This window comes from Chamaea fasciata, unplaced genomic scaffold (genome assembly GCF_029207755.1).
Source record: "Chamaea fasciata isolate MVZ Bird 193981 ecotype frontalis unplaced genomic scaffold, bChaFas1.0.hap1 SCAF_16, whole genome shotgun sequence".
Taxonomy (NCBI): domain Eukaryota; kingdom Metazoa; phylum Chordata; class Aves; order Passeriformes; family Sylviidae; genus Chamaea; species Chamaea fasciata.
Genome location: NW_027094101.1, coordinates 10,378,834 through 10,392,221, shown reverse-complemented (window position 1 = coordinate 10,392,221; position 13,388 = coordinate 10,378,834). Strand labels below are relative to the sequence as shown.

Here is a 13,388-nt window from a genome sequence, read left to right as displayed (position 1 = left end):
GCTGCCTGAGCCCGCAGCCGCCTGGATCAGCAGGGAACAGCAGCCGCTCTCGGCCGTGTTTTTCCAGTCGAACTCAATTTCTTCAGAGCAATGAGGCTCAATAGCAGGAGCTGCCTTTTGGGGAGGGGGAACAGGGGAGAGTTCTGCCTGGGGGGGGCTCAGAGTGAGGAAATGCAGATTTTTTTTATTGCTTTGACCATACATAATTTAAATATTCAAACTACTCTGGAATTCATTGAATTATACATGAATTTCACAGGCAGCATTTTTGTAGATCTTGAAAGGCGTCAATTTTCTTTCCTACTCCCTTCAAAACCTTGGCTAACCTTAAATTTATTTACCTTTAAAATTTTAAAAATCCAGATCAATCTCATCTGGAATCACCTTGAGAACATCACCTGTGCTGCTGGGTGCTACCGTGTTAGCGAGGGACACGTGCTGATGTCAGTTTGCTCTTGGCTGTGCCAGAACGTGTTTTGGGGCAGTGTTTGGGTCAGCCCGGCGGGGTGAGAGATCTCTGAGCTCCCTCCCATGAGCATTTCCCAGCCCTATAAAGCTCTCTGGGGAGCAAGCAAGAGGCTGGAAGAGAAGCAGGGACCCGTGCAGCCCTGTCTGCAACCTCTCCCTAGTTAGCTCATTCCTCATTATCCTTCCCTACCCTTTTAATTTCTCTCTAAACTCAACCAGCTATTGCTGTTCAAACTGAAATAATTAATTGGAACAAAATTGCCACTGTAGGAGAAAAGAATGATTAAGCCCATCCAGCGGACAATGGGGCAATCACAGCCTAAGCAGCTAATTACAGGGATGCGGGATAATAACAGAGCCCTGGGCAAACTGTGGGGCTGGATGAGCCGGGAGGAGGCTCCGGGCTTGACTCAACTCCGGGTTTAGTGCCCGATTCCTGCAGTCAGGACACAAACGCGACAGGGAAAGAGCATTAGGGAGGGAATACCCGAGCGTTTGGGGAAGCAGGGGCACGGGAAGGGCAGACACAGCAGGGCCCTGGGGCGGCTCCGGTGGGATGGGCACGGACACGGCGGCGCTGGAGTGCGGAGGGTGGGGACACCGGCAGGGCACAGGTGTGGGGACACCAAGACACAGCACAGGTGTGGGGACACCGGCAGGGCACAGGTGTGGGGACACCAAGACACAGCACAGGTGTGGGGACACCGGCAGGGCACAGGTGTGGGGACACCAGTGTCCTGTACCCACCGTCACTCAGGAGATTGCAGGACCAACCACGGCCTCAGCAGCCGGGGTGAGCCTGGCACCATGACCAAGGCTTGTGCCCAGGGGATAAGGAGAAAAGCCAACGCTCTGGGATGTTCTCTGCTGTCCCTGCAGCAAAGGGTGATCTTGGCCCAGGGGGCCTCGCTGCAGAGCAGTGCTGGGACAGGGGAACGGGAGGAAGTGCTGTACTGGGACTGACACGGGCTCAGGAATGAGGAGCAGAGCCCTGACAGAAGGGAACACCTGCAGCATCACGTGGGTGATGGGTACACACCTGAGTCCTGGCTGCGGGGTACACTCCTGTGCCCTTCCCAAAATCCCAGTGTTTTACAGCATGGGCCCAGCATGTGGGCTGTGGAGCAGGGTCACCTCACCCCACAACCGTGGAAATGTGGGGAAATGGTGAGGTCAACACACCACCTCACTGGCCAGAGTGAGTGCCACCAGCCTTCTCTGGATGGTCACAGCAGCAGGAAAGCCAAGAGGCAATCCCTTTTTGGGAGGTGCTGTGCCTTGCCAGACTCCCAGGGGAGCCCAGGGACCACCGTGGCTCCCTCCCTGCCCTCCCTGCACACAGTAAAGCAACATTTAGCTCCCAATCAGGGGCCCAGGACTTTCCTTAATGAAGACATTTTTCATCTCCCCAGCCTGAGAGAGAGCAAGTTCAAAGCGGTGTGAAATTGGAATTTCAGCGGTCACGGTGTGTGCGATGCTTCCCCAGCTCGGCACAGGGAGCTCCTGCTGCCCAGGGCACATCAATCCCAGACAGCTCCCGGGCTCTGCAGTGATAGCTCCTTTTCTGAGGGGTTTATGACTGTGACTGGAGCTTCTAACAGCCCAAAGGACTGCTGGAGGCACTCAGAGGGGTTCTGATGCCCGGGGAAGCCAGGACTGCCCCTCACCCCGTGTTCTGCTCTTCCTGCCACAGGGATAACTTGGTGATGGAGAAATTGCAGCTCAAGTCTGTGAGCATCAGTGGGAGGAAAGGGCATTTCCCACCACCAGCACAGTGGTTTGTGTGACTGCCAGGCCTGGGTGGTGTGGAGGACACAAACCATCAAAATCACATTCATGACAAGGAGGGGAAAAAAGGCCAGAGCAAACCCAGTGTACATGCAACCACAGAGCAACCTTTGGGAGAGTGAGCAGCTGCCTTACTGTTCCCAGTCTTCTGGCACCGGAGGGTGGGAGACCTCCTCTTGGCACTTAAAGAGGGACGGCTCTTCTCTGACCTTTATGGAGACAAAAGACAGAGAGGGTTCAGCTCCACGGCAGGCAGGAGCAGCTCTGAGGGCAGGGACAAGGCACAGGATCCTCTCCCTGTGGGAACCCGGCAGAGCTGAGCCCTGCAGACAGCACCATGTCTGCCAGGCTTTGGGAATGCTGTGCTGGGGAGCACACACTGCCCAGGCCCTGCTGCTGGCACAGTGAGGACACAGGTCAGGCTGCAAGGGAGCCCTGACGCTGAGAAAATATGCCAGGCAAGTTGAGGAGGCTTCTGTCGGAAAAAAAGGTTTTCCATGAATATTTTCATACATATGAAATATAATATTTTCATCCTGTGGCTAAGCTACAAAGCCTGTGTTGTGTCTCCACCCTGCAGACTGGCAGCTCTTATTGGGATATCACTGGGATGGGGTCCAGCCCTCCTGTGCCCCTTTGGGTGCTGTGCCCTGGGTGTGGGACCACAGCCAGCACAGCACAGACTCTGCTCTTGTAAAAGAAAATGAAATGAGTTACAGGAACAACTTTGTGGATCCACTTTTCAGAAGTTCAGTGAGAACAGATGGGTCTCTGCAATTTAAGTGTAATCCACCCCTGCATGTTGTGCTGGGTGGCATCCTGTGGTTCCTCTGGCATTGCCCATTCCCCCAGGCCAGCTGCCCAGCCAGAGGCAGCTCCCTGCAGCCCCGTGGCTCCCTGGCATGTGAAATGTCAGGAATTGTATTCCCCCCTGAATGCTCTGGAAGAGAAGGACTGAGAGCAATTGCAGATTTTGCTGCCTCCTCCCCATTCCAGCCACCTTCACCCGAGAACAGCCACAGCACAGCCCCACAGCCCTGCCCTACACAGCCTAATGAATCACATTGCTCAGGAAAATATATTGGCATAATTAATAACACAAGGCATCTCTATTGGCCTCTGCGGCGCAGCAAATTATGAGGCAGCAACACTTGGACGTGTTGACCTGGATTTCACATATAATCCATCAAACCCACCCTGCCTGCTCGGGTCTAGGGAGACACGAACGATACAAAAACGATAATCAAACAAAAGCAAGATGGACAGCACTGGTACCCCAGTTATCACTCCCAATGTTGTGGGGATGAGAGCCCCAGTTTTGCCCTTTTCTCCGCATAGGTTTTGGTGCGTTATGGGCCTGGAAGGGGACCTTCATCAGAGAGGTTCCCAGACACATTCCAGAGATCCCCAGAGAAATTCCATTGACTTTCTATTTCATTACACTTGTCAGCTGGTGAGAGACTGATGTATGCTCAGTGGGAACCCTTCAAGGGGCAGGATCAGGTGAGGGATGAGGATGCAGCTGGCTGTTAACTGAAACTGGATTTAGCATCCCATTGGGGAGATGGTATTTGGCAGCAGCAAGGAAAAGGTTTGCTGAAAGAGACAAAACTGTTTTCAATAGAGAAAGGGAATCCTCTGGTCAAAGCAAAACAAAACTAATGAGTTTGTTTTACTAAGCTGTGAGGGCAAAGAGGCTGTGAGTGAGCAAGAGGGGCTGGGTCCCAAGGCTGTACCTGGGCTTCAGGGCTTCCATGGAAGCTTCACCTACTAAATTAATCATGTCTGTCATTAGTCATCTTTGTTGAGTCCTCATTTGGAGGCTATTTAAAGGGGATTAGAGGAAATCTCTGCTCTTTATTCCCCTACAATAGTGATTAAACTCTCTGGACTCACAGCATTTTCATATTGATGGAGAGAAACAAAATGAACTCATAACCACGAAATCCAGTGCCCCCACCTTGGAGCAGGACTCAGAGCCAGTGCCAGGGGAGGAATTGCTGGGATGACACCTGGGGTGCTCATCTGTGCTCAGGGGAACCGCCAGTGCAGGGCTGACGATGGGAGGCTCGGGGGAGCCACAGGGTAGCTCAGCACTCTAAATGCTCTTGGGTAAGATCTGCCACACGGGGAGGGGAACCACCGGGTTCCTGAAAAAAATTTAATTCAGGATGGACCTGACTGCAGCTACTCCAAAACCATCAAACTTCGTGAAATACACGGAGAAAAGCCTTCGGCTGGAGATGCAATTGGTGTTGTTCCAACAAGTGGGAAGTCCTGCAGAGGAATCCTCTCCCTGAGGAGCGACTCGGCTCCCTAGAGGCCCCCACCGGCAGGCAGGGCACTGAATAAACATTTCCTAATCCAAACCGATTCAAAACCACCTGTTGGGCCGTGCCAGCAGCTGGCAGCTCTGCTCAGAGCCAGCACCACCCATTCCTGCCTGGCAAAGCCAGCGCGGCTCTGCTTGAGGCCGAGCGACCCCAGAGCTCCGGCAGCCCGGCCCGAGCCTGCCGCGTCCCTCCCGCCGCTACCCCACCGCACACCGCGGGCACCAACAGCCTTTAACATCATTTACAGAACCGCTGTCCTGAGGTGCCTTCGCCCTTCTGTCCCTGCCCCCGGCGCCCCCAGGACCCGCCGTGCCCGCATCTCCCTCACGGCACCCCGGGGATCCCTCCTGCGGCACCGGGGAACGCGCAGCGGCAGCACGGAGGGGACCAGTTCCGAAAGCTCATCAATCTTTAACGCAGCGTTTGGGTTAATTTGAAAGGTTACTCACCCGTCAGCGTGCGGGGATCCCGGCGGGCAGGCTCCTCCTGCGCGCGGCGCAGCCTTGGTGGGGAGGAGAGAGGAGAAACGGGACCTGAGCGGGAGCGCAGCGCGCCCCGTCCTCTGCCCGGGGCACACCGGGGACTTCCCGGGGCCCGAGAGACCCGCCGGCCTCTCCCGCTCCTCCCGGGGCCGGACACTGACCTGTCCTGGGCTCCGCGGGGCTCGGGGCTCATGGTGCGGGCTCGGCGGGGCCCCCCGGCAGCTCCGCGGCTCCCCCCGGCTCCCCCCGGCAGCTCCGCGGCTCCCGGGGCCGCCCGCGGCCGCTGTGCCGCCGCTCCGCCCGCGCTCGCCCTCGCCATCGCCGTCCCGGCGCCGCGGCCGCTCACAGAACGAATCCTAAATCAAAACGACGCCCGTGCAGCGCTGGAGCCGCTTCCTTGGCTTGGGCACGGCTCCGGATTTGGATTTAGCATCTACTGAAGCCAAGTCCTCGGTGCATTCTGTGTTAAATAACTAAGGTTAATTTGATTTGATGCACCACTTCATTACCATAAACAGCTCACAGTGTGTCAGTCCTCTGTAATTATGGTTCCTTACAGCCGGCATCTTGTTCATTTTCCATCAGTGCTGGAGCTTCCCTGTGATCCCCTCCCAGCCAAGCCCTCCTGCCTGAACTCCCCCCAACAGCAATTAGGTGTCATTTATTCTGCAGTTGACAGTTACACTCATTTGCAAAAATAGGGGCAAGGATATCAAATTTACTTTTCATTGCAGCCACACTTGCCTGTGGTGGCTGGGACGAAGCTGAGTGTGCAGGGGGCCGGCGGGGAGAAGGGATGCTCCCCAGGGGAGGTGCTTTGGTGAGGGGAGGCCATGGCAGGGAGTCCCAGCAGCCACGGGTCAGGCTCAGCAGTGCCCACAGAGACGTGGTGCCAGTCACTGCCCAAGTGGGATTTCTGCCCCTGCTCCTGCTGCCTGGGAGGGAACTGCTCTGCCACCACCAACAGCACCAGAGTGGCTGCAGATCACAGCCCAGACAGAGCAAACTGAGCACACCGAGCCACCATAAACACCTATCTCCACCTGGGCCCCTTTTGGGCACCAGAGCCTTTGCCAAGGTGGGCACTGCTGCCCTCCTCCACCTCCTCTTCCTCCTCCTCTTCCTCCTCCTCTCTTCCTCCTTCTGCTCCTCCTCCTCCTCAGCTGCACCGTCCCATGGCAGTGCAGGAACAGCTGGGAGCCAGGGATGAGGATGAGCACTCCAGGCTGTCCCCGTGCTGCTGGAGCAGGGAATGGGGCTACCCATGCTGATCTGTCCTCCAAAACTGTTTCTTTATTGTCTCCCGTTTAGATCCATCCTTGTGCTGGAGACCTTTGCCATCTCTTTTGCTTGCCAAACGACTCCAGTGTTTGGAATCTCCCTTATTTGCAGCTACAGAAACAGAGCCACACTGGCCCATCCCACAGCAAAGCAGTTGGTGTGACAAATTCCTCAACTCCACACGTTCTGAGCTCACCAGCCTGCTGCAGCCCAGGACAAATCTGGGAACTGAACAACGAGCAGCACAGAGAAATCTGAAAGCATCACCCGTGGCTGTGAGTAGAGCTGCAGGAGCCATGACCAGCCTGGCACACGGTGGCAAGGCTTGGGCACCCAAAGGACACAGCAGCAGCCCTGCCCTGCACTGAGTAAACTGCTCCCAGTGCCAGCACTGGAGAGTGGGACACAGTGCAGGACGAGGATGTCTGGGACAGGAGAGGAATACCCAAAATAGCAGAGGAATAGCTGGTAAATGACAGGAACACCCTGAGTGCCCCAGGAGCACCCAGAATCTAGCAGAATAGCCAGTACACAAGAGGAACACTCAGCACACAGATGAATCCACCAGGACAGCCCAGTCTCCTGACTGCAGGCTGGGCTCCATCTGCTCCTTCTGCCTGGGAGAGTTGGTGCTGCTTGTGGACCCATCCCTGGGGGTTCCTGTGAAGGCCCCCGGCTGGTCACCCTCCCCTGCTCCCCTGGGCTGGGCACTGCTGAGGTTCCACAGGCAGCCCCTGCTCCCCACAAGGCAAACAGAGCCCAGCCCTGCCCGTCACACCCAGGGATCATTTCTGGGGCTTGAACTGGAACATCCCTGGAGCTGAAGCACTGGTGTTTGCACAGATGGCGACACCAGGGCGGCGCTGGGCTCTGACAATATAAAATAGATATTGTTAAAAGCCACTTAAGCCTTTCCGTGGGAGGATTGTGGACCTCTGGAGCAGAGCCCAGGGGACAGCTTTTTATTGCCATTGTGACCAGGTCAGTTTCTCCAGAACCCAGCAAATTATTTATGAGGTGCTTGGCCTGTTAAAACATTAACACATCCATCACCTTGCTGCTGATCCCGCCCCTGCCCTCACAGACTGTGCTGGGCTTGGGAATTTACTGGCGGTTGATTTGCTCCAAAGCTGCATTTGGAAGAAAATCCCCACGGCCAGCTCTCACTGGGACAGAGTTACAGCAGGACCTGCTGGCTTCTCCAAAATCCCCGAGACTATTTTCCCTTCTGGTTCTGTTTTTCTCCTGTTGCTTTGTTGCATTGTCTAAGCAAAGGCACAAATTGGTCTTTATTTTGCAGAGATACCTTAAAGCAGTAAAAATCAAATTTAGCCATTACCATTGTAGTCTGACTTGCCCTTTAAGCGCGAGTGCTGGCGGTGGGAGTGGGGATGAGCCAGCCCAGCCTCTCCTCTGGAAGTGATAAAGAATGGAATCTGGAGGACAAATGGGCTGTTAGGGCTGCGGGCACCCCGTGGTGACAATCCAGCAGGGACAGAGGCAGAAAGTGCTTCCAGGGAAGTGTGGGCATTTACTTCTGCCTGTCAAGGCACAGGAAAGATGGAGAACATACAAGGAATGGGAATGAGTGTCTTGATCTGCTGCGTTTACTCTCGTCTCTTTTTTCAATGCCTTTGGCTACTCATTTTCCTGCATCTGATATTTTATTATCATGTCTTTTATGACATTTCCAGATACTTATTAAATCAAAAGGGAGAGCTCTGCTTTGTGTGCTGAGGATCCCAGAGACCCGGTGGGGTGGCTGGGGATGCCTGGGCAGGGTGCCTGGACCCAGCTGTCCCCTGGCTGCTGAGGGGGGAGTGGGTGCCCCAGCTCTGCTCATTTGGTGAGAGAAGTAGCAGGAAGAATAAAACCACAGGCCAAGGAGTCCTGGGCAGACCCTGGCAGCTCACCGCAGTCTTCTTGCACAGCCCCTCTGGCTGGGGGCCCATCCATCCCTGTCCCACACCGGGTCACAGGCTGCATGAACTGTCCCCAGAACCAGCTGCTGTCCCCTCTGAGATGGACAAAGAGCTGCTGCCAAGGTGGGAGGAAGAAGCTGCTCTCCGTGCCCACTGAGGACAGCCCAGGAAGCAGCTGGTGTGGACCCCTGTGTCCCTCAGCCAGCACAGCTGGTGCACAGCTGGAGGTTTGCACCCAGGAGAGGCCCTGAGCCCTGAGACACGACAGGGATGTCCTGGCACCTGCCAGGGGCTGTGCCCGTGGCACAGGTGAGACCCCATGGGCTGGGGGTGTGACACGGGGGCTGCACATGGGGGGGATGCCGAGCTGGCACCGGGGTTTCCACCACATCCTCTCCCTCGTCCTTGTCTCACTTCTATATTCACAGGAGCAGGTTTTGGTGGGAGCACAGTTTCTGCCATGAAACTATTACAGAGCCAGTTAAACCCAATAAAAATCCAGAGTGTGAGCAAAGGGCTGCGGCAGAGCGGAGGAGCGGGCCGCGGCGGGTGCCTGGTTGGTGCGCTCGGGGCCAGCCCCTGCCAGGCAGAGACAATCTGTGCGAGCAGCAGGGAGAAATCATCCTCCAGCAGCGCCACCGCCGTCCCTCCCATGGAACTGAACGGGAGCCGGACTTGGGAGCGGCAGCAGATGTGAGAGCAGGGCAGGGCGGACGCTGGTGCCAATTAAAAGCCTGCGGAGCTCGTTCCCGCAGACGGCAAATCCCGACTCCAAACACGAGCCCGCCTTTGCCGAAGCGGCCGCCGCATTCCAGGCACCCACATTCAGCAGCGCCCAGAAATCCCTTTCTCTGCTGTTCCAGCAAGATCCTCAGAGATGCCTCTGCAGCATACGGCTCCCTTCAGCGGCACAAAGGGCTCGCAGCGGCCCAGGAATGCCCCGAGTGTAAAACACGGGATCACAGCCGCGACAGCACCGCGCCGGAACGGCAGCTCCTATCGGTGTCAGCCCCAAAGAGCTTTTGTGAATAACTAGTTCAAGGACAGAAAATATGAACTCGCTGCAGGCGGTTCAGGCCGCGGCTGGCGATGGCGGGGCCGGGCACTGCCCGCCGTGCCCGGGGCGCTGTCCCCGCTCCCCGACCTGCCCTGACAACGGGGGAACAAAGGGCGAGCCGGCACAGGGCAGCAATTCATTCCCAGCCCGGCTGCCAGCCGCCCCAGACACGACTCACCGGCCTCGGTTCCCATGGTCTCCAGGGAGATGGCGATGGATCTGCATCCTAATGCTGGGCAGCGCCCGCGGCGGCTCCGCCGGCCCTTCCCGGCCCCGGGAATGCTCCCGGCATTAGGGATTCAGCCCCAGCTCAGCACAGCAGCCATCGGGGGAGAGCGGGTGGCCCAAATCCAGCGGGGGCATCAGCAGGGCACCGCTGGGGACATCACTGGGGAGCGACACGGCATCGGGGGAGAACTAAAATAAAACCTGCATTGTCTGAGCTTCATGACTGGCAACCACCGCTGAACGCCCGGCACCAACCGCCCTGGGATGCAGAGGAAGAGGAGGCAGCCCTCCAAACCCGCCAAGGCACTCTTTAAACCCCGGCACGGGGGCAGCAAAGCCGGCGGCGGCGGAACGCGCTGACCCCCGCCCCGAGGAGCCCTTGGAGGGGCATCAGGACACGGGGACGACGGACACTCGGACACTCGGCCATGGCCGGAGCACCCGCCCCGCCCTGACGCCTGACCCGGCCGAGCCCCGGGGCGGCTCCCGCGTGCCCCGCATGGTTAATGAGGCACGAGGCAGCGCCAGTTAATTGCTGGATCTGTTCACTCACCGAACGGGGAGCAGCGGGGCCGAGGGCAGGGCTTGGCAGCGGCACGGAGCAGGCACGGCCCCGCCACGCCGGGCAGGTGAAGGCACGAGAGAAACCTGGTGGTATCTTTGTATTTACTTTTTTTTTTTTTTTTTTTTTTTGAGCATTTAGGGTCACATGCTGCCGCCAGCATCGGTGGCACCGTCACGTGCTGGGGTCAGGGCCCACGTGATGAGCAAACCTGATGAAGTGCCACCACCGCCCGTTTTGCCTCGACCCTAAAAAACTTAGCTGTAAAAACCTAATTTATGAAGGGGTTAATGAAATAATTCATTTTCGAAGCAGGCTTCTAACCTTTAGGACCAAGCGATTTCGAGGGGAGGGGAGCGGGCAGGAGAGCAAGAGATGCGAGTGAAGTGCCAAGATTTTGATGAATATTTAATACACCCTCCACGCTCCTCAGCAGCTCCCGCGCTTGGAGCGGCGCCAGCAGCGGCTGAATCCGCCCTTTGTTAATCACCAAATCCGCGCTGCTGTTGTGGGCTGGTGTTTGTGCCTCAATCAAGCTGGAATCTGTCACAGCGGATCGGGAGGGACGTGGGGCTCACTGAACACCCGCCCATCCCCGCGGCTGGACAAGGCACCGGCCTGGGCCCCACCCTGCCGGCCCTGCAGAGCCCTAATAGATCTACATGCACACACTGATACTGAAAAATGTCTGTGCATGTCTTGTTTTCCCAGCCAGAAACAGCAGAGGGTACTTCCAAAGGCTCGTTCCTGCCGTATCAAGAGCAGAATTCTGCATTGTTTGAAATGTTCTTAATTTCAAGCAGGAAATAGCAAGGCACTTACATTTCTGCAACCCCACAAACAAATACCTGCCCCCTCCTCACCTGACCGAGCTTCCCTCGGTGGGGCAGCAGGGGCTGCTCACGCTGTTAGCAACAACAGGATTGTCACCACATCCCAAGTGCAGGCGGGCAGGGCACAGGGATGTGACATCAGGTACAGGGGCAGGGTTACAAACCAGCCACAGTTCCACCGGGCATCAATCGGCTGTGATTCCACCCCAGTTCTGCCTGGACTGATGGATAGATCAGGGAAATAAACAGGAAAATCTTCCGTCTGGAAATCAGCAAAATCAGAACCCCCAGCTCTGTGGAGGTCCGGCCCTGGAGCGTGTCAGTGGGGAGGTTGTGGTTACCTGCCAGCCCTCCTCACTCTCTATTAGTTTAACTAATTAGGCAACAGCTCCAGCGTTAACTGCCCGGATTCCTCCAGCCGTGGGCTGCTCTGCATTCCGGGTGGATGCGCGCTGCAGTGCGAGCCCGAGAGCCGCGGCCTCATTGGCATTCCCGGCACACGGAGCCGCGGGAGAGCTGCGGCTACAGCTCCCGGGAGCTGCGGGGAGGGAACACCCCGCTGGCCACATGCCCGGGAAATGGGGAAGGCAGAGGGACAAACCCCGTTTTCATCTCGTGCTCCAACAGCTCCTGCACGGCGGGGAGCAGGGTCCTGCACAGGGCCCTGGGCAGCTCCAGGCACCGGCACAGGGTTTGTTAGGGCAGTGCTGGCACTGCCAGGGCCTGGCTGTGCAGGGTGTCAGTGCTGCTGCCTCACCCCTTCATGGGGTTATTTTGGGAGGTGCTGCTGCCAGGACACACCCGCAGCTCCTGCAGCATCACCAGGGCTCTGGTGCCAGAGGCACCGGCACAGCCAGAGGGAACGAGGGGTCAGTGCCAGCAACATCCTGCTCTGGGGAGCCTCAGAAAGGCAACACCCTGCTCTGGGGAGCCAAACGGGCTGGAAAACCACCGGGATCAGGCAAGGATGGGGGGTCACAGCTGCTGCCCCACACCCCAGGTCACCTCTGCTCCCCCCAAACGTGGTCACACACCTGCCAAAGCACATGGGCACAGAGAGCAGCTCGTTCCCATTCAGGATTGGGCTGCTCCTGTCCCTGAGTCCTCTTTGCTCCTCCAGTGCACAGAGAACCCCCAGCTGGGAAGGACAGAGCAGGTCTGGTGGCCAGGGCCGGCGTGGCTCCATGGTGGGAAGGAGGAGCACCCTCCCCTCTCTTCCCCCAGCACGCTGTGAAGACTCTGCCCTCCATGACTGCAGCACAAGGGCAGGAAAACCAGTCCCAAATTACAGCCAGGTCACCACCATGGTGTCCTTCATGCTGCCCCCACTGAGCTCAGTGTGGTGGCTCCTTGGAGCCCAAAAAGGGCAGGATTGAACCCCTCTGGTGCTGGGGGCAGGGGGTGCACAGGGGAGGCTGAGAAGGGAGCGGGGCTGGCACTGTTGACCCACACTGGGGTCCCTCTGCAGTGGCACCAGGGCCCAGCATGGGGACATCCTTGGAAGTGATCCCAGCCCCTGACAGACTTGGACCCAAAACTGAAATTGTTCCATTTTTTGTGCCAGACACCCACCCTGGCTGCCTTGTGTGGGACCAAGGCCACCCGTAACATCAGGCTCCAAGCACTTCATACCTGTTCCTCTCTGCTCCCAAGATCCCTGGTTACATTTTCCTGGGCATGATTTGCCAATCCTTCCATCACCTACACGGAAACACAGCACAGATGCACTTGGTGGGTCTCTCCTTGCTGTGCAGCCTGCAGAGCTAAGGGGGCTCACAGGGGAGCCCCTTGCCCTGGTGCCCAAGGCCAGGTTGGATGACGTTTGGAGCAACATGTTCTGGTAGAAGTCATCCCTGCCCATGGCAGGGGAGCGGAACTGGGTGGTCTGTAAGGTTTCTTCCAACCCCAACCTGTTTGTGATTCTCTGATCCCCTGCCAGGCCCTACAAGCATTAGCAATGCTAATGGAATGGATTTCACTGCATTTCCCTAAATTAGAAAGGTTTAGAAGCCAAGCAGTTTTGCACTTACCCTCGAGAGCAGCTCTGACATGGAGGTTCCTTCTCCCTCGCTTGGCACTTTACCAGCCAATGTCACGTGCTATGACAGAAGAAGTGACATGTTGAGGTCCCTCTGGAGGGTCGGGGACATGCCCTGCACACACGTGGGACCGGCGGCACCCTCTGGTGCCAGGCACGGGCCCCTCTCCTGCCTGCCCAGCACAGACTGCATGCAGCATCGGTCTGTCTGTCCAGGGCCCCCATTGCCACTGCCCCACATCTCCCCAGTGTCAGTCACTGGAGCCGGGCACTTGGAGGATCTGCTGCATCTAATTAAAACATTTATCCAGTTAATTACTGATAATCGTGCATTTTTCTCTCTAGTCCAGCCTCCTGCAAAGCTTGTGCTGAGGACAGCAAAGCAAAATGCTTTGT

General features: G+C 57.2%; 1 protein-coding gene across 1 annotated transcript in view; it reads right to left on the bottom strand.

Moving 5' to 3' along the window:
* The window catches only part of TNRC6A (trinucleotide repeat containing adaptor 6A), a 64,640-nt gene extending 51,620 nt beyond the window's left edge, over positions 1–13,020 (bottom strand). The window contains exons 1-2 of the mRNA XM_066198202.1: positions 12,985–13,020; positions 2,392–2,465 (exon numbers count right to left, since the gene is read on the bottom strand). Coding sequence (XP_066054299.1) covers positions 2,392–2,465; positions 12,985–13,005 — 95 coding nt within the window. The 5' untranslated portion in view covers positions 13,006–13,020. The remainder of the gene's footprint in view (positions 1–2,391; positions 2,466–12,984) is intronic.
* Positions 13,021–13,388: the final 368 nt, after the last annotated feature.